The 20,934-nt window shown below is 51.1% G+C and overlaps 1 protein-coding gene and 1 long non-coding RNA gene across 2 annotated transcripts; one reads left to right on the plus strand and one right to left on the minus strand.

Annotated features, from left to right (window-relative positions):
* Nucleotides 1-10,851: 10,851 nt before the first annotated feature.
* Nucleotides 10,852-18,114, minus strand: LOC116969788 (pyridoxal phosphate binding protein). The gene is made up of 8 exons (XM_033016571.1): nt 18,015-18,114; nt 16,892-16,999; nt 16,361-16,396; nt 13,969-14,044; nt 12,774-12,908; nt 12,227-12,369; nt 11,962-12,060; nt 10,852-11,183 (listed from the first exon to the last, which is right to left on the minus strand). The coding sequence occupies exons 1-8, from the start codon at nt 18,084-18,086 to the stop codon at nt 11,058-11,060; spliced, it is 795 nt and encodes a 264-aa protein (XP_032872462.1). The 5' UTR covers nt 18,087-18,114; the 3' UTR covers nt 10,852-11,057.
* On the plus strand, nt 17,048-17,821 carry LOC116969789. The gene is made up of 4 exons (XR_004410924.1): nt 17,048-17,099; nt 17,155-17,166; nt 17,283-17,381; nt 17,767-17,821. It is a non-coding gene; the product is annotated as an uncharacterized LOC116969789 (long non-coding RNA).
* Nucleotides 18,115-20,934: the final 2,820 nt, after the last annotated feature.

The raw sequence follows: 20,934 nt of genomic DNA on the forward strand, positions 1-20,934 counted from the left end.
CCCCCCCCCCCCCCCCCCAGCCCCATAATGAAGGCCCCCACCCGAAATGTCACCCATCCATGTTCCCCGGAAACGCTGGGTTACTCCAGCACTTTGTGTCTTTTTCGTTTTACCGTGCACCTTCCACAACAACCTCCTTCCGTAACAACATTTAAAGGACATTTGGACAAGTACTTTATTCTTTGGAGCGCAGAAGGTTAAGGGGGGACTTGATAGAGGTTTTTAAAATGATGAGAGGGATAGACAGAGTTGACGTGGAAAAGCTTTTCCCACTGAGAGTAGGGAAGATTCAAACAAGGGGACATGACTTGAGAATTAAGGGACTGAAGTTTAGGGGTAACATGAGGGGGAACTTCTTTACTCAGAGAGTGGTAGCTGTGTGGAATGAGCTTCCAGTGAAGGTGGTGGAGGCAGGTTCGTTTTTATCATTTAAAAATAAATTGGATAGTTATATGGATGGGAAAGGAATGGAGGGTTATGGTCTGAGCGCAGGTATATGGGACTAGGGGAGATTATGTGTTCGGCACGGACTAGAAGGGTCGAGATGGCCTGTTTCCATGCTGTAATTGTTATATGGTTATATGGTTACATGGATAGGAATAGTGCAGAAGGATATGGGCCAAACGTGGGCAGGTGGGACTAGATGGACATCTTCAACAGAGCTCCTGGGGCAGAGAGCCAATACATAGAAACATAGAAAATAGGTGTAGGAGGAGGCCATTTGGCCATTCAAGCCAGCACCGCCATTCATGGCTGATCGTCCCCTATCAATAACCCATGCCTGCCTTCTCCCCATATCCCTTGATTCCACTAGCCCCTAGAGTTCTATCTAACTCTCCCTTAAATCCATCCAGTGACTTGGCCTCCACTGCCCTCTGTGGCAGGGAATTCCACAAATTCACAACTCTCTGGGTGAAAAAGTTGTTTCTCACCTCAGTCTTAAATGGCCTCCCCTTTATTCTAAGACTGTGTGGCCCCTGGTTCTGGACTCGCCCAACAGATTCAGGGAGTTTCTTCCCAGCTGTTATCAGGCAACTGAACCATCCTCTCACGACCAGAGAGCAGTGCTGGACCACTATCCACCTCATTGGAGACCCTCGGACTATCTTTAATCGGACTTTACCTTGCACTAAACGATATTCCCTTTACCCTGTATCTATATTCTGTGGACGGCTCGATTGTAATCATGTCTAGTCATTCCCCTGACTGGACGGCACGCAACAAAAGCTTTTCATGAGTTATAGGAGTAGAATTAGGCCATTCGGCCCATCGAGTCTACTCCGCCATTCAATCATGGCTGATCTCTGCCTCCTAATCCCATTTTCCTGCCTTCTCCCCATAACCCTTGACACCCGTTCTTATCAAGAATTTGTCTATCTCTGCCATAAAAATATCCACTGACTTGGCCTCCACAGACCTCTGTGGCAATGAGTTCCATAGATTAACTACCCTCTGACTAAAAAAGTTCCTCCTCACCTCCTTTCTAAATGAGTGTCCTCTAATTCTGAGGCTGTGACCTCAGGTCCTATACTCTCCCACCAGTGGAAACATCCTTTCCACATCCACTCTATCTATGCCTCTCATTATTTTTTATTTTTATTTTTTTTAGGAAGCAATTGTACAAAAATAAATGATCGACATAGCAGTAAAACTATTTCCGTACAGCTTCAGTTTTAACATTTTATAAACTATTAACTAGTTGGAAAAAAACTGAAAAAAAGGAAAGAAAGAAAAAAAGCAAAGAAAAAAAACCAGAACTAGAAATAGTGAAAAAGCAGAGATATATACAACTACCTTTCCATATACGCCCTCTCACCCCAGCCCTACCATCGGTTTCGAGTTTGTGTTCAACCATTATGTTCTTGAAGAAATTCAATAAAAGACCATATTTTTATTCTGTAAGTTTCAATGAGGTCCCACCTCAACCTTCTAAACTCCAGCGAGTACAGGCCCAGAGCCGTCAAACGCTCATCATACGCTAACCCACTCATTCCTGGAATCATTCTCGCAAACCTCCTCTGGACCCTCTCCAGAGCCGGCACATCCTTCCTTCTTCTTCTTGTGTACGGCCTGCACAGCCTAAAGTTGTACTCGCTAGAATTTAGGAGATTGAGGGGGGATCTTATAGAAACTTACAAAATTCTTAAGGGGTTGGACAGGCTAGATGCAGGAAGATTGTTCCCGATGTTGGGGAAGTCCAGAACAAGTGGTCACAGCTTAAGGATAAGATGGGAAGTCCTTTAAGACCGAGATGAGAAAAACATTTTTTACACAGAGAGTGGTGAATCTCTGGAACTCTCTGCCACAGAGGGTAGTTGAGGCCACAGTTCATTGGCTATATTTAAGAGGGAGTTAGATGTAGCCCTTGTGGCTAAAGGGATCAGGGGGTATGGAGAGAAGGCAGGGATGGGATACTGAGTTGGATGACCAGCCATGATCATATTGAATGGCGGTGCAGGCTCGAAGGGCCGAATGACCTCTACTCCTGCACCTATTTTCTATGTATCTATGTAACTTGTTCTATTTGATCTTATTTGTTTGTGCATGCCAGGTTGATTGCATTCGTCGAAACAGGGTGGACCACATGAAGGTTGCAATCTTGCATCCCAGATACGGGGCCCAAATTTGTCTAACTACCCTCTGACTAAAGAAGCTCCCCCTCGCCTCCTTTCACTGCACCTCGGTACACGAGACAATAATAAGCCTAGTGCCCCTGTCCCACTTAGGAGACCTGAACGGAAACCTCTGGAGACTTTGCGCCCCACCCAAGGTTTCCGTGCGGTTCCCGGAGGTTTTTGTCAGTCTCCTTACCTGCTTCCACTACCTGCAACCTCCTGCAACCTCCGGGAACCGCACGGAAACCTTGGGTGGGGCGCAAAGTCTCCAGAGGTTTCCGTTCAGGTTTCCTAAGTGGGACAGGGGCATTACTAAATGTCCTCACCAGCAACAGTTAACTGCTCGATACTGTTGGTGAGGGCTTTACTTTGAGCCACATTTACTGCATTGAAGCTGTGTTATACGACTGTGCTGGCTTCAAAGCAGTAGACAGTGTACTCCTTCAATGCTGCAGTCACTTTGAACTGCTTTATCCAGGACTGTAGCTGCATGCCTCTCTCTTCCTTTCTTCTAATGCCCGAGCCTGCTCACCATCCATTATTGCCAGTCCCAGTATGTAGTTTGTGTGTTTTCCTAACTACTGCCATCAAGCAAAAAAATTGAGGCACGAGTCATAAATTATAAGAGTTTTATGCAATGTAAGGCACATCTGTAAAACATTTCCTTCAATCTCTCTGCCCGACTGTGGTGTTAACTTCAATAAATCAGAGCAGCGAGCTCCCCCCCCCCCCCCCCCCCCCCCCCCCCCCCCCGCACACTCGTCACAAAAATGTTCTTTCACTGGCAAGGGACGTGACAATTGCTGGTCACTCGGTTATATCCCTCTGGTACACCCACAAACTACATGCATCTGGGAGCAAAGGACCAAAATGTGTGTGTGCGCCTTTGTACACAAGAGTGCAAAAAGAGGAGGAGGGTTAAGAGGCCTTTCAGTCCCGGCGCAAATTGGAGGAAATACACCTATTTCACTTGGGCATATTTCACTTACACCCCAGCAGTATGAACATTGACTTCTCCAACTTCAAGTAACCCTTGCTCTCCCTCTTTCTCTCTCCATCCCTCTCCCTTCCCAGTTCTCCAACCAGTCTGACGGTCTCCGACATTTTATCTCTGTTTGCTTTGTTGTCACCTTCTCCCAGCCAACTATGATCTATTCCACTTCTCCTTCTTCTTGTTGTTTCCTGTGGCGTGCACAGCCTAAAGTTGTAGGACAACTTGTTCTATTTGATCTTCCGTTTGTGCACGTCGAGTTGATGGCATTGGTCGAAACAGGGGTGGACCACGTGAATGTTGCAAACTTCCACCCCCCATCTATTCCACATTTTCCTTGTTCACCGTCCCTTGTCCCCTTTTCACACCTTACACTTCCTTATCTATGTATCTCCCACTCCCCTGACGTCACCCATTCCTTCTCTCCAGAGATGCTGCCTGTCCCGCTGAGTGACGCCAGCTTTTTGTGTCTATTATCAGCCCTGGTCTATTCTTCATCAGACACGACTGGTGTTCAGCCTCATGCACCATTGCCCCACATACACACTGTCACCACCTCCCCCTTCAGAGTGAACCTGGTGGCTGATCCCACAGTCTCCAGGCTGGACCCTGACCCTGGGTTCATGATGCCATGATCAGGCAAGCTCTCTACATCCACCTTTAGCCTGGAGCAACGTGCATGCGTGTTTCTGTTGCATGAGAGTGTGCGTGCACATGTGTATTTGTACATGCGTGGGCGTGTGTGTGTGTGTGTGCATGTGACTGTGCAAAAATGTGAGTGTCGTCGAACTCACATATTAAAGAACATATGTTTTTATGGTGTGAAGAAGGGCCTCGACCCGAAACGTGGTCTGGAGAAGGGTCTCGACCCGAAACGTCACCCATTCCTTCTCTCCAGAGACGCCGCCTGTCTCGCTGAGTTTTGTGTCTATCTTCGGTTTAAACCAGCACCTGCAGTTCCTTCCTGCACATATGTTTTTTATGTGTTTGTGCATATGTGTGAACACACACACACGGCAAGGGTGTTGGCTCAAATCTGCAAACACTACTTTACCACACATCGCATGCATGTCCAGCCTCCGAGAATGTCGGAAGAATTTTTGCACAGTTTCAGCATTGTATATTTTTTTACACGGAATAAAGTTTATTTAGAATTATCATTTTAATCAACTTATCTGGACTCCTTGCAAATGGTGCAGAAGAGATTGATCAGGATGTTCTCTGGGCTCGAGTTATAACGAGGGGTTGGATAGGCTGGACCTATCTTTGTTTTAACATACGAGTATTGGAGAACTCACTACACTGGTACTAGTGGTGTGCCTCATGGTTCGGTGATGGCTGGGCCCGTTACTGTTTGTCATCTACATCAATGATTTGGGTGAGAACATACAGGGCAAGATTAGCAAGTTTGCTGATGATACAAAAGTGAGTGGTTTTGCAGGCAGTGAAGATGGTTGTGAAAGATCGCAGCAGGATCTGGATCGATTGGCCAAGTGGGCGGAGGAATGGTTGATGGAATTTAATACAGAGAAGTGTGAGGTGTAGCATTTTGGGACGTCGAACAAGGACAGGACCTACACAGTGAATGGTCGGCCTCTGGGTCGTGTTGTAGAGCAGAGGGATCTAGGAGTACAGGTGCATGGTTTCTTGAAGGTCGAGTCGCAGATAGATAAGGTGGTCAACAAGGCTTTTGGCACTTTGGCCGTCATCAGTCAGAGTATTGAGTATAGAAGTTGGGAGGTCATGTTGCAGTTGTATAAGACGTTGGTGAGACTGCATTTAGAGTATTGTGTTCAGTTCTGGGCACCATGTTATAGGAAAGATATTGTCAAACTTGAAAGGGTTTAGAAAAGATTTACGAGGATGTTGCCAGGACTAGAGGGAGTGAGCTATAGGGAGAGGTTGAGTAGGCTGGGTCTCTATTCCTTGGAGCGCAGGAGGATGAGGGGTGATCTTACAGAGGTGTATAAAATCATGAGAGGAATAGATCGGGTAGATGCACAGAGTCTCTTGCCCAGAGTAGGGGAATCGAGGACCAGAGGACAGGTTCAAGGTGAAGGGGAAAAGACTTAATAGGAATCAGAGGGGTAACTTTTTCACATAAAGGATGGTGGGTGTATGGAACAAGCTGCCAGAGGAGGGAGTTGAGGCTGGGACTATCCCATCATTTAAGAAACAGTTAGACAGGTCCATGGATAGGACAGGTTTGGAGGGATATGGACCAAGTACAGGCAGGTGGGTCTAGGGTAGCTGGGACATGTTGGCCGGTGTGGGAAAAGGGCCGGTTTCCACACTGTATCACTGTATGACTCCATGACTAACTCGTTCTCACCTAGACCACAGCTAACATTGGCCCGTCTCCATTATCATCATTACAATCATTACATGATTTATCATCAGTTGAGGCCACAGTTCATTGGCTATATTTAAGAGGGAGTTAGATGTGGCCCTTGTGGCTAAAGGGATCAGGGGGTATGGAGAGAAGGCAGGGATGGGATACTGAGTTGGATGATCAGCCATGATCATATTGAATGTCGGTGCAGGCTCGAAGGGCCGAATGGCCTCCTCCTGCACCTATTGTCTATGTTTTTATTACTTTTTTTGCATATCTTATATTCATTTGTTCCACATCTCTCTGCATCACTGTCTATATCTCTCGTTTCCCTGTCCCCTGACACTCAGTCTGAAGAAGGGTCTCGACCCCAAACGTCACCTAATCATCATCTCCAGAGATGCTGCCTGTCTCCGCTGAGTTACTCCAGCATTTTGTGTCGATCTAGACTTCTAGAGGACCCCAAAACTGGGTGAGCTTTTGGGTCGAATTTACAATGCAGACCAATACTCAATAACCTGGCACTGGGGAAAACCAATTTCCATGTGGGTAGAAGTAACCTATTGCCCACATACATGAGTCCTCTGCTCCTGGTCCTGCCACAGCTGTAACAGGGACATGTCCATCTTGTGAAGAGTTACATTGGTCATATAACCTCATCCCCCATTCACAATGTGAACCACTGCTGCCACCTGGTGTTGGTCGGGGAGGAGCAGCTGCTCAGATTCACCCAGATCCCACATTCTGTTGCAAACTGGAGAATAGAGTGTAGAGAGTACAGCACAGGAACAGGCCCTTCGGCCCACAATGTCCGTGCCGAGCATAATGCCCCTCTGCCTGTACATGCACCATTCACCTCCACATGCGTGTGACTGTCTAAAAATCCCTTCAACACCACTATGGTATCGGTACAATATACTGGAGTTACTCCAGCATGCTGTGTCTACTTTCGATTCAAACCAGCATCTGCAGTTCTTTCCTGTACTATTGTATCGGCCTCTACCACCACCCCATGCAGCATGTTCCAGGCACCCAGCCTATGTAAAACCTGTTCCACACATCTTCTTTGCACTTACTTCCACATTTATTCTCCATGAAGGGGGAGGTTTATTGTGTCTAACTAATACTGTCCTTGCCCTCTGCATGTGTAGGGAGGTTTATTCTGCATCTAACCCATACTGTCCTTGCTCCAGGTGTACAGGGAACCTTATTCTGTGTTTAACCACTGCTGTCTGACTGGTCAGCACTACAGCAATGGACAATGCACACAGAGGGCTCCACTCCTGCTGACCCTCTGCCCATGCCTCTCCAGAGCGAGCCATACACTCAGAGCTGGAAACAGCCGACATGCAGTGATGTATGTAGTGCCTGTACATTCCCGTCCACACGCCTCTCTCTAAAGGCCTCTTAATGGCATCAGGGGTTATGGGGAGAAGGCAGGAGAATGGGGTTAGGAGGAAGAGATAGATCAGCCATGATTGAATGGCGGAGTAGATAGATAGATAAATACTTTATTAATCCCCTTATTCAGGGGAAATTCTGATGTCCAGGTGGAGTAGGCTTGATGGGCCGAATGGCCTCATTCTGATCCTACCACTTCTGAACTTAAACAACACAATTGTATTTGCCTGCACCTCCCCGCAACATATTCCAGCCCCCGTTAGCCTGTCGTCCTGTTATCCCTGTGGCAGCGTGTTTATAGACAATAGGTGCAGGAGGCGGCCATTCGGCCCATCGAGCCAGCACCATCATTCAATGTGATCATGGCTGATCATCCCCAATCAGTACCCCGTTCCTGCCTTCTCCCCATATCCCCTGACTCCGCTATCTTTAAGAGCCCTATCTAGCTCTCTCTTGAAAGCATCCAGAGAACCTGCCTCCACCGCCCTCCGAGGCAGAGAATTCCACAGACTCACCACTCTCTCTGAGAAAAAGTGTTTCCTCGTCTCCATTCTAAATGGCCTCCTCCTTATTCTCAAACTGTGGCCCCTGGTTCTGGACTCCCCCAACATCGGGAACATGTTTCCTGCCTCTAGTGTGTCCAAGCCCTTAACAATCTTATATGTTTCAATAAGATCCCCTATCATCCTTCTAAACTCCAGAGTGTGCAAGCCCAGCCGCTCCATTCTCTCAGCATACGACAGTCCCGCCATCACGGGAATTAACCTTGTAAACCTGCGCTGCACTCCCTCAATAACAAGAATGTCCTTCCTCAAATTAGGGGACCAACACTGCACACAATACTCCAGGTGTGGTCTCACTAGGGCCCTGTACACCTGTTCCATCCTACACTAGGGACAATTTACGGAAGCTACTTATCATTCAAACCTGCACGTCTTTGGAGTGTGGGGGGAAACCTGAGCACCTGGTGGGAACCCACAAGAACATACAGACAGCACCCGTGGTCAGCATCGAACGCGGGTCTCCACCGCTGTCAGGCAGCAGCTCTACCCGCTGCGCCGCCGTGCTGGGGCTGCTGGTGTAAACGCAACGCTGTGTTCCGTGGCTCGGACTGTCCGTCCCGATCTACTGCTCAACTCTAGACAACAGTGCTGGAGAAACTCAGCGGGTGCAGCAGCATCTATGGAGCGAAGGAAATAGGCAACGTTTCGGGCCGAAACCCTTCCGGGTTTCGGCCCGAAACGTTGCCTATTTCCTTCAGTCGGAAGAAGGGTTTCGGCCCAAAACGTTGCCTATTTCCTTCGCTCCATAGATGCTGCTGCACCCGCTGAGTTCCTCCAGCATTTTTGTCTACCTTCGATTTTCCAGCATCTGCAGTTCCTTCTTAAACACGACTGCTCAACTCTCCCTGGTCGAGCTGCGAGAGACAGGCCCACAGACGGCAACACCAAACATCCAAGCAGCTGAATTTACATAGCAGCTTTAATCTGATTAAGTGCCCACAATGTTTCACAAGAATACAGTCACACACAGAAGTCATTCGGAGCGTCGCTGGGGATTTCAGGGGAGCGGAACAAAAATTAGTCCACACAGTTAATCTTAGAGAGAATTTAAAAATGAACAAGGTCCTAAGTTTGTAAATTTCCTTCCCAAACGGAATGTTGAATTAAAGTCCAGGCTGTTCCGGAAGTGGAGCCAGGGTGGGAAGGTGCTGGTTAGGGTACACCTTATACATAGAGTGATACAGTGTGGAAACAGGCACTTCTGCCCAGCTTGCCCACACCGGCCAACATGTCCCAGCTACATTAGTCCCACCTACCTGCGTTAAGCCCATATCCCTCTAAACCTAGTCCGATCAATGTACCTGTCTGTTTCTTAAACGTTGCGGTAGTCCCTGCCTCAACTACCTCCTCTGGCAGCTCGATCCATTCACCCACCCTCTGCGTTAAAAAGTTACCCCTAGGATTCCTATTAAATCGTTTCCCCTTCACCTTAAACCTGTGTCCTCTGGTCCTTGAGGACAGATGGTTTGGGACATGGGTCCTGGATGAAAGGGAGTACGTTTCATGTGGGCCATGGACACGGCAGGAGTTCCTCTGGTCATAAGTGATAGGAGTAGAATTAGGCCATTCGGCCCATCAAGTCCACTCCGCCATTCGATCATGGCTGATCTATCTCTCCCTCCCAACCTCATTCTCCTGCCCTCTCCCCATATCCCCTGACACCGCTATTTTTAAGAGTCCTATCTAGCTCTCTCTTGAAAGCATCCAGAGAACCTGCATTTTCTAGTGTAATCTTGTCCAACCAGCAGACATGACTCGGGTACAGATCCATTCCCATCGGCTGCTGTTGCTAATAGCCAGGAGCTCCCCAGGTACCCTGGCACCAACTGGGGGGGGGGCAGAGGTGGAGAGAGGGGCAAGGCTCGGTATTAAGGACCAAGGAGCAGGCATCTGTCGCAAACATTGGAATAAAGACAAACGTGGGGAGACCCAGCTGGCCCAGCATCGGCGGAGAGACAAACGGATCTGAAGGGGCCCGACCTGCCGAGTCTTCCTGCCTATCAAATCACAATATTCCGCCACCCTTCAATCTTCTTTACGTAATTGAACTGAATGAAAGAATATCTGCTTTTGAAGTCTCTTTTTTTTCCGTCTCCCACTTACTTAGCAGAGGAGGCGAAAATCTTCACTGACAGGAGATTTCTCTAATTCCAGAGACTGGAGTGAACCAGCAACTCTAAGATGCTTCACTACATTAACCTGTCTGGATCATGCAACGTTAATCACTTTGTGTTCATTACTGAGGAAACAGCAGGGGTGCAGGAGAACGTGGACTCTGAATCAGGTGCTGGGGCAACAGTTAAACAGTGTACATTAGTTTACAGGCCCAGCGTGGAGACAGTCATTTCACACCGTTCCGACCAGCCGTCGGGGCTGAGTGGGGGGGGGAGGGCGATTCGATCGAAGGTAGACAAAAATGCCGGAGGAACTCAGCGGGTGCAGCAGCATCTATGGAGCGGAGGAAATAGGCGACGTTTCGGGCCGAAACCCTTCTTCCAACTGAAGGAAATAGGCAACGTTTCGGGCCGAAACCCGGAAGGGTTTCGGCCCGAAACGTTGCCTATTTCCTTCGCTCCATAGATGCTGCTGCACCCGCTGAGTGGGGGGGCGATGGGGTGGGGTTCAGAGTGGAGGGGGGGGGCGGGGATCAAACTGGGGGGGGGCGTGGATTAGAGTGAGGGGGGTGGGGTTCAGAGTGGGGGGACAGGGATCAAACTGGGGGGGGGGGCAGGGATCAGAGTGGGGGGGACATGGGGTGGGAAATGGATGGGGTGGGGTTCAGAGTGGGGGGACAGGGATCAAACTGGGGGGTGCAGGGATCAGAGTGGGGGGGACATGGGGTGGGAAATGGATGGGGTGGGGTTCAGAGTGGGGGGGGGCAGGGATCAAAATGGGGGGGATGATTGGTGGGGCGGAGATTAGAGTGAGGGGGTGGGGAGGACCAGAGTGAGGGGGTGGGGTGTGAAATCGGGGGGGGGGGGGCATTCTAGAAGAGGGCGTCACAACCACGATGACCTTCACATCCACTCTCAGACCAATGGGGCAAATGACTCAAAACACTCAACAGGGTTGATGTGAAAGCTTGAATTGAAGCCCGCCCTCCACAATCCGCTCTCTCTCCCCTCCCCTCCTCCAATGCCCTCCAGTCTGGCCGGTCAGGCAGCCACCCGCTCCCCCACTCCCTCTGCCTCCGGCGCCTTGTCGGGGTTCGGCTTGTTGGGGTACGTCCGCTCGCCGAATATCACGCAGCCGACCCGCACGCTGGTCGCCCCCACTTCAATCTGCGGGAGAACGGGGAGAGTGTCACAGAAACATAGACAATAGGTGCAGGAGTTGCCCATTTAGCCCTTCCAGCCATCAATATGATCATGGCTGATCATCCACAATCAGTACCCCGTTCCTGCTTTCTCCCCATATCCCTTGATTCCTTTAGCCCGAAGAGCTAAATCTAACTCTCTCTTGAAAACATCCAGTGAATTGGCCTCCACTGCCTTCTGTGGCAGAGAATTCCACAGATCCACAACTCTCTGGGTGAAAAAGCTTTTCCTCATCTCAGTCCTAAATGGCCTACCCCTTATTCTTAAACTGTGTGACCCCTGGTTCTGGACACCCCCAACATGGGGAACATTTTTCCTGCTTCTAGGCTGTCCAATCCCTTATGAATTTTATATGTCCTATGATAACAGGTCCTGCCTCAGTCTCCACCCCGTTTGGGGAAGGGTCCCGACCAGAAAAGTCACCTGTCCACGTCCTCCAGAGATGCTGCCTGACCCCCTGCATTAGGCTAATAAATAATTATGATGATGATGATTAGACAATAGGTGCAGGAGTAGGCCATTCGGCCCTTCGAGCCAGCACTGCCATTCAATGTGATCATGGCTGATCATCCCCAATCAGTACCCCATTCCTGCCTTCGCCCCATATCCCCTGACTCCGCTATTTTTAAGAGCCCTATCTAGCCCTCTCTTGAAAGCATCCAGAGAACCAGCCTCCACCGTCCTCTGGGGCAGAGAATTCCACCGACTCACCACTCACTAAACGAAACAATGAGAGACTTACCGCATGCTCGTAGTCTGTGGACATCCCCATGCTAAGCTCCACTGCTTCAAGAGGCAGACTCAGTTTGCTGCACAGCTCCTGCCGACGCGCTGCAAGAACCTGCATGGGTGGAGAAGCGGACATGAACAAGAGGGAAGAAGTACTGGGAGATTCTTCCCCCCCCCCCACCCCACCCACTGGGGGTGCCCAGCCGGTTAGGAATCGTCCACGGAGGGGGAAACAACCGAGGCTGCATTAGATACAGGATCAGCAGCTGTTGCTTTACCTGGAAGTCTGGATTGGGACCCTCCCTCAAATCGTAGCCATATTTGCCGATGGTCATCAGGCCGACAAACTCCAGGCCGGGGCAGTGGTCAAAGATATGGCTGACCGTGCCCAGGGTGTCAGCCGCTGACATTCCATGCTTGCCTGGGGGGGGGGGGGGGGGGGGGGGAGGACAGAGGAGGACAGACGGGATCAGACGGGATCAACCACAAGAAGCAGCCAAAACCCAGCCACCAGAGCCGCAGTCACATGCAGCCCGTGGCCACAGCTCCACCGCAGTCACATGCAGCTGGTGGGAGAAGTCAGTGCAGTTTATGTGTAGGTAGGAACTGCAGATGCTGGTTTACACCGGAGAGAGACACAAAACGCTGGAGTAGCTCGGCGGGACAGGCAGCATCTTCGGAGAGAAGGAATGGGTGACGTTCCAACCCATTCCTTCTCTCCAGAGATGCAGCCTGTCTGGATAATGAGGATGGAGGTCCACATTTTCCGGGTTTGCCCCACAGGTCGTCAGAGGGGGGGGTGGGGGGCGGGGGGCAGGTACTTACTGTCCTCCTCACTGGTGTTGACTTGAACCATGACCTTCAGTCGACCTGCAGCCTGCTTCTTCTGCCAGGAGACGTTGACCTTATCGGCCAGTTTGATGGAGTCGATGGTCTCGATCATGAACAGGTTGGGAGTCGCTGCCAATGGAGACGTACGTGAAACACGAGATGACCGAGGTCATTTGGCGCGGGCGCAAGAGCGAGACGCGGCGGGCAAACAAAGATTGTTAAGGGGTTTGGACACGCTAGAGGCAGGAAACATGTTCCCGATGTTGGTTGAGGGAGTCCAGAACCAGGGGCCACAGTTTAAGAATAAGGGGTAAGCCATTTAGAACGGTGACGAGGAAACACTTTTTCTCACAGAGAGTTGTGAGTCTGTGGAATTCTCTGCCTCAGAGGGCGGTGGAGGCCGGTTCTCTGGATGCTTTCAAGGGAGAGCTAGATAGGGCTCTTAAAAATAGCGGAGTCAGGGGATATGGGGAGAAGGCAGGAACGAGGTACTGATTGGGGATGATCAGCCATGATCACATTGAATGGCGGTGCTGGCTCGAAGTCGGTGCTGCCCCCCCCCCCCCCCCCCAAGCCGCACACCGCACACCGGCCCCACTTATATATCGCCGTTCCTTCACCATCACTGGGACGAAACCCCTCTCACCCCCCCACCCCCGGGTATAGCCACAACACAAGGGTGGCAGCGGTTCAAAGAGGCAGCTCAGTTTAGTTTATTGTCACGTGTACCGAGGTACAGTGAAAAGCTTTTGTTGTGTGCTAACCAGTCAGCAGAAAGACAATACGTGGTTACAATCGATCCGTATACAGTGTATAGATGCATATGGGAATGACGTTTAGTGCAAGGTAAAGTCAGCAAAGTCCGATCAAGGATAGTCCGAGGGTCACCAATGAGGTAGCTGGTAGTTCAGCACCACTCTCTGGTTGTGGTGGGATGGTTCAGTTGCCTGATAACAGCTGGGATGAAACTATCCCTGAATCTGGAGGTGTGCGTTTTCGCACTTCTATATCTTTTGCCTGAGGGGAGAGGGGAGAAGAGAGTGGCCGGGGTGCGACTGGTCCTTGATGATGCTGCTGGCCTTGCCGCGGCAGCGTGAGGTGTCACCCCCACCTTCTTGAGGGCAGCGAATGTTGGACAACAAAGATGCTGGCTCAGCGCGCACGCGGATGTAACAATGGAAGCAATTACCCATCAGTTTGTTGACGTTGTTCTTCTGCAGGTGCCCGATGAAGTGCCACTTGATTTCGGGGCAGAGGGAGAGAATCTGCAACCAGCAAGAGGAAGAGTATCAGACTCCAACTCACCGACTGTGGCAGGAGGACGTCTACAGATTAACGAGGATGTTGCCAGGACTAGAGGGTCTGAGCTGTAGGGAGAGGTTGAGTAGGCTGGGACTGCACTCCTTGAAGAACAGGAGGATGAGGGGTGATCTTATAGAGATGTGAATAAAATCATGAGAGGAATAGATCGGGCAGATGCACAGAGTCTCTTGCCCAGAGTAGGTGAATTGAGGACCAGAGGACATAGGTTTAAGGTGAAGGGGAAAAGATGTAATAGGAATATGAGGGGTCACTTTTTCACACAAATGCATCAAAATGCCATGAAATCACTCCAAAAGTTTCAGTGTCTTCCTCTAGTTTACCAATTTGCTCACCTCTGTCTCTCATTGGATCCAAAGCAACTTTATTGTAATCAGCAGAAGCAGTTCATTCTGATTCTCCTCAACTCGATTTGCAGCCCTCCCTCCCTCCCACCAACACATTGTTTTTGCACTTCTATACCTTCTACCTGGGGCCACCTTTTCACCCCGGCCACTCTCTTCTCCCCTCTCCCCTCAGGCAGCGGTAGAGTTGCCTCCTTACAGCGAATGCAGCGCCGGAGACCCGGGTTCGATCCCGACTACGGGTGCTGTCTGTACGGAGTTTGTACGTTCTCCCCGTGTCCTACATGGATTTCCCCCGAGATCTTCGGTTTCCTCCCACACTCCAAAGAGGTACAGGTTTGTAGGTTAATTGGCTTGGTAAATGTAAAAATTGTCCCTCATGGGATAGTGTTGATGTGCGGGGATCGCTGGTCTGCGCGGACCTGGTGGACCGAAGGGCCTGTTTCTGCGATGTATCTCTGAACCAAACTAAAGGAGGTGGTTCAAAAACAGTGAGACAGGTACATGGATCGGACAGGTTTGGAGGGATATGGGCCAAACGCGGGCAGGTGGGACTGGTGTAGCTGGGGGACATGTTGGCTGGTGTGGGCAAGTTGGACCTGTACCCACACTGTATCACTCTATGACTATGATGCAAAAGGGATCAGGGGGTATGGGGAGAAGGCAGGTACAGGATACTGAGTTGGATGATCAGCCATGATCATATTGACTGGTGGTGCAGGCTAGAAGGGCCGATTGGCCTCTACTCCTGCACCTATTTTCTATGTTTCTATGCTACATCCTCAGCGGGTTTAGGACGGGAGAAAGAGACAAATTCTCCTGCGCATCGTTCAGCCGCTCCAACGATTTTCCCGTAGGCGCATGAAGCCAAGGCCCTTGCACGTAGCCACCTCCTCTCTGCTCATAGCCCGTGCTGACAGAATGCAGCATCAGATCCACCAACCTTCAGCACAGACGTTAACCTGTTCAGTGCCACCCCCAAGTATACTCGAGTGGAAAAAAACCAAACAGCAGTGAACAGGTTAAACACCACCCCTCTCCCACTGAGATTACCAATAGGTGCGCAGGTGCTGTCTTGCCAGGCACGTCTGTTTGTTATCCAGCATTTCCTGAGCTTGATCAGACACTGTGCAATGTTCTCCTGTATGGTACATGAAACCATGCCTCGCTCGACATCACAGGAGATCGCAGCTGACGCTGCTCAACCACTCAGCTCTCTGTCGCCACTCACTGGGTTAACAAAATCTAACAGCCTTAGCCTCAACGTTAACAATTAATCTATCGTCCTTTGCGGTAAAACTAAACTTCGAACCCTCCATTCCTACAATGTGTCCTTTGCCCTGGATTCATCAGCAAAAATGAGTTCCCTCACCTATTGCATTAGCTTTCATTACTAGTACGAGGCTTGGTCACAGGGCTTTGAAGAGGTTTCCACACCCTTCTCCACACCAGTCACCTGTCTCCGAGCTTCCCTGTTCATTGATGAGGTCAGGTTTTGGCAGAAGAGTTTTAGTTTAGTTCTTAGCTTTGGTCTAATTTTGGAGATACAGAGTGGAAACAGGTCCATCGACCCACCGAGTCCTAACCGACCAGCGATCCCCGCACACTAACACTATCATACACACACGCTAGGGACAATTTATAACAAGCCAATTAACCTGCAAGCCTGTACATCTTTGGAGTGTGGGAGGAAACTGAAGATCTCGGAGAAAACCCACCCAGGTCACGGGAAGAACGTACAAACTCCGTGCAGACAACACCCGAAGTCAGGATCGAACCCGGGTCTCTGGCGCTGTGAGGCAGTAGCTCTACGTGTTGCCCTGAGGAAGTTTGATATTCTAGAAATAAACGTGCTTTCCCTTAACGCGGGGACTGATCCCACGCCTTCCCCCGTGAGCGCCGACACGTTTACTGTACCTGACTGTCAGAGGCTTTCTCCACCAGCTCCTGCACCTACAAACACAAAGAGCAGGTTAGAGTGGTTGTGTAAGAAAGAACTGTAGATGCTGGTAAAATCGAAGGTAGACACAAAATGCTGGAGTAACTCAGCGGGTGAGGCAGCATCTATAGAGAGAAGGAATTGGCGACGTTTTGGGTCGAGACCATTCCTGTACCTGATTCATATCCATGTGCCTATCCTAAAGTCTCTTAAACTCCACTATCGCATCTGCCTCCACCTCCACCCCTAGCAATACGTTCCAGGGATCCTGCGTGGTAAAAACCTGGCTCTGCACATTGCCATTACACTTTACCTATCGATGCTCCTATCCAGTAGGATCCTATAGCCATGGCCATAAGATGTGTTAGAAGGAACTGCAGATGCTGGTTTAAACCGAAGATAGACACAAAAAGCTGGAGTAACTCAGCGGGTCTGAGAGCATCTCTGGAGGGAAGGAATGGTTGACGTTTCAAGGACCAGTGGGGATCACTGACAGAAAGCACACTCACATAGTTCTCTCCAAAGTGCCTCTGGCCATGGTGGTAAGCCTCGATCAGGAGGGAGGCGGGCTTGGTCTTTCCTACGGCCACCAGACGCGGAGCCACAGCGGGCAAACCCTGGGGAGACGAGAGGAGAGGATCAGCAACTAGCGGGGGGGGGGGGGGGGGGGGGCGCAGCGACAGGTGCTGGGGCAGGTGAGGAGAGGCTAGTGGACAGGTAAGGAGGCAGGTGAGGGGAGAGAGTGGACAGGTGAGGGGGAGAGAGTAAACAGGTGCTGGGACAGGTGAGAGGAAGCTAGTGGACAGGTAAGAAGGCAGGTGAGGGGAGGCGAGAGGAAAGGATCAGCAACTAGCGGAGGGGAGGGCGCAGCGACAGGTGCTGGGGCAGGCTCGGTGACAGGTGAGGAGAGGCTAGCGGGCAGGTAAGGAGGCAGGTGAGGGGAGAGAGTGGAGTTGCAGGGACAGGTGAGGGGGAGAGAGTAGACAGGTGCAGTGACAGGTGAGGGGAGAGAGTAGACAGGTGGGGGGAGAGAGTGGAGTTGCAGGGACAGGTGAGGGGGAGAGAGTAGACAGGTGCAGTGACAGGTGAGGGGAGAGAGTAGACAGGTGGGGGGAGAGAGTGGAGTTGCAGGGACAGGTGAGGGGAGAGAGTAGACAGGTGGGGGGAGAGTGGAGTTGCAGGGACAGGTGAGGGGGCAGGTGAGGGGAGGCTCAGTGACCGGTGAGGCGAGGCTAGCGGGCAGGTAAGGAGGCAGGTGAGGGGAGAGAGTAGACAGGTGCAGGGAGACAGTAGACAGGTGGGGGGAGAGAGTGGAGTTGCAGGGACAGGTGAGGGGGAAAGAGTGGACAGGTGAGGGGGCAGGTGAGGAGAGGCTCAGTGACAGGTGAGGCGAGGCTAGCGGGCAGGTAAGGAGGCAGGTGAGGGGAGACAGTAGACAGGTGGGGGGAGAGAGTGGAGTTGCAGGGACAGGTGAGGGTGAGGGGGAGAGAGTAGACAGGTGGGGGGACAGGTGAGGAGAGGCTCGATGGAGGCAGGGGTGGGGTAGGAGCCGCGCAGAGGATAGAGAGAAGGGGAGAGAAGGGGGGAGAGGGGAGCAGGGGGTCCCGGTGTCCGGGCTGGGGGCCGCTGTACCCGTGGTCTCCGGGCGGCGGCGGCGCGGATGCTGTCGGTGACGGCGCGGAGCCTGAGGCCCAAATCCGCCATCGCGCCCAAAGCTCGCCGCTTACTGTCCAATCACAGCCCAAGCCCCCGTCGGCCAATCACAGCCCGAGCCTCCTACTGGCCAATCACAGGCCGAGCCCCCTACTGTCCAATCACAGGCCGAGCCCCCGCCGGCCAATCACAGGCCGAGCCTCCTACTGGCCAATCACAGGCCGAGCCCCCGCCGGCCAATCACAGGCCGAGCCTCCTACTGGCCAATCACAGGCCGAGCCCCCTACTGGCCAATCACAGCCCGAGCCCCCTACTGTCCAATCACAGGCCGAGCCCCCTACTGCCCAATCACAGCCCGCGCACCATACATGACGCTCCACCCTCCACGTGAATTGCAGCGCCCCCTCGTTGTAGCCCACGGTACTTTTTAATGTTAGGAAACGCGTATCTGCATCTGCATCTGGATATGGATTATGGATCTGTATAATAATAATAATGGATGGGATTTATATAGCGCCTTTCTAATACTCAAGGCGCTTTACATCGCATTATTCATTCACTCCTCAGTCACACTCGGTGGTGGTAAGCTACTTCTGTAGCCACAGCTGCCCTGGGGCAGACTGACGGAAGCGTGGCTGCCAATCTGCGCCTACGGCCCCTCCGACCACCACCAATCACTCACACACATTCACACACAGGCAAAGGTGGGTGAAGTGTCTTGCCCAAGGACACAACGACAGTATGCACTCCAAGCGGGATTCGAACCGGCTACCTTCCGGTTGCCAGCCGAACACTTAGCCCATTGTGCCATCTGTCGTCCCTGCATCTGTATCTGCATCTGGATGTGGATCTACATCTGGATGTGGATGTGGATCTGGTACGCTGAAAAGCTCCATGTAGAGCAACACTCAGCACTCTGATGGTGGTGGACTTCACACTGACCTTGCTGCAAACCCCACTGCCTCTACTTTCACAAGAGGGTGGGTGACAGACGCTGACACCAGTGCAGCTTTCCACCAAATCACCAGAAGCCGGGATCCCATCAAATGAGGACCATTTCATCCCAATCCGGACAAACACCGGGTCACAGCGACACTTGCTGCCTCGCAGCGGCAGAGACCCGGGTTCGATCCTGACCACGGGCGCTGCCCGTAGGGAGTTGGCACGTTGGGATCGCGTGGGTTTCTACGGGCGCTCCGGTTTCTTCTCACATCCCAAAGACATGCAGGTTTATCGTTTAAAATTGGCGGCTGCAAAATTAACCCTAGTGTGCAGAGAGTGGGTGAGAAAGTGGGATAGCATAACTAGTGTGAATGGTGATCGCTGGCCGGCACTGACTCGGTGGGCCGAAGGTCCTGTTTCTGTGCTATAAATCTCTAAAACTAAAATGCTAAATCTATAAAACTGAAAAACTAAAGTTTCCCAACAGACCTCTGCCATGTAGTGAGGTGTCCCGGTGTAGTCTGCTCCATCATTCAATCATGGCTGATCTATCCCTCCCTCCTAACCCCATTCCCCTGACTTCTCCCCATAGCCCCTGACACCCGTACTAATCAAGAATCTATCTATCTCTGCCTTAAAAATATCCATTGACTTGACCACCACAGCCATCTGTGGCAAAGAGTTCCACAGATTCATGACCCGCTGACTAAAGAATTTCATACTCACCTTCCTAAAAGAATGTCCTTTAATTCTGAGGCTATGACCTCTAGTCCTAGACTCTCCCACTAGTGGAAACATCCTCTCCACATCCACTCTAACCAGGCCTTTCAATATTCGGTAAGTTTCAATGAGGTCCCCCCCTCGTCCTTTTAAACTCCAGCGAGTACAATAGACAATAGGTGCATGAGTATGCCATTCGGCCCTTCGAGCCAACACCGCCATTCAATGTGATCATGGCTGATCATCCCCAATCAGTACCCCGTTCCTGCCTTCTCCCCATATCCCCTGATTCCGCTATTTTAGCTCTCTCTTAAATGCATCCAGAGAACCCGCCTCCACCGCCCTCTGAGGCAGAGAATTCCACAGACAGGCCCAGTGCAGTGAAGCGCTCATGATATATTAATGTGACGAGGGGCGGGGTGTGTGGGAGGGAGGGAGGGGGACGGACGGAGTGCCCAGAGACCTCAAGGCCATTTTTTCCCTTCTGCAGATAAATCTACTCACTCATCAGTCTGGTACTCCTGTTTATTGCATGATAACAGGACACTGAAAAACAAACATATCACGATTCACAGAAAATAATCTCCAAAATCAATTCACCACTCTGAACACAGGAACGATTAAAATGAAAAAGATTTCACAGACAAGACAGACTACCACCTAAGATAAAGTGTGTGTCCACACTCAAGTTACATCCAATTATTGTCACGGCACAGGGAAGAGCCAAACTGAAAAATAGAACACCCTTCCTTGTGGGGTGTCCCTGCCGAATCTCATCAGCTCCCTTTAGTGCAAGAATCATTGCAAGTGGAGGGAGACGTCATTATTTTTTGGGGTGCAGAGGGGCAAGCAAACCAGGCCCGGGATGAGCATCTGAGCAGGTATCTCCCACTGCCTCCCTACGCAGGGCAACGAGACGCAGGGTCCGAGGCTGCAAATCTGAAATATAAACCAGAGGATGCAGGAAGCACTCAGCGGGTCAGGCAGCATCTGTGGAGAGAGAAGCAGTCAATGTTTCTGGTGGAAGACCCTTTGTTGGAAGGTGGGGCAGGCATGATGGGTGAGGGGTGGGGTGGCAGCAGACAGCACCTTCTTAATGTGTGTGAAAGAACTGCAGATGCTGGATAAAATCGAAGGTAGACACAAAATGCTGGAGTAATCAGCGGGTGGGGCAGCATCTATGGAGAGAAGGAATGGGTGACGTTTCGGGTCGACCCATTGCTTGCTTGTTAGCATA

This window comes from Amblyraja radiata, unplaced genomic scaffold (assembly GCF_010909765.2).
Source record: "Amblyraja radiata isolate CabotCenter1 unplaced genomic scaffold, sAmbRad1.1.pri scaffold_1196_ctg1, whole genome shotgun sequence".
NCBI classification, from domain to species: domain Eukaryota; kingdom Metazoa; phylum Chordata; class Chondrichthyes; order Rajiformes; family Rajidae; genus Amblyraja; species Amblyraja radiata.

Excerpts from the sequence above, each read along its gene's own strand:
- LOC116969788 (XM_033016571.1), bottom strand. The coding sequence starts at position 18,086 with ATGGCGGATTTGGGCCTCAGGCTCCGCGCCGTCACCGACAGCATCCGC. Across the intron at positions 17,000-18,014 it reads CCGCCGCCCGGAGACCACGG|GGTTTGCCCGCTGTGGCTCC; the intron begins GTACAGCGGCCC and ends TCGTCTCCCCAG. Across the intron at positions 12,909-13,968 it reads CAACGTCAACAAACTGATGG|CGACTCCCAACCTGTTCATG; the intron begins GTAATTGCTTCC and ends CTCCATTGGCAG.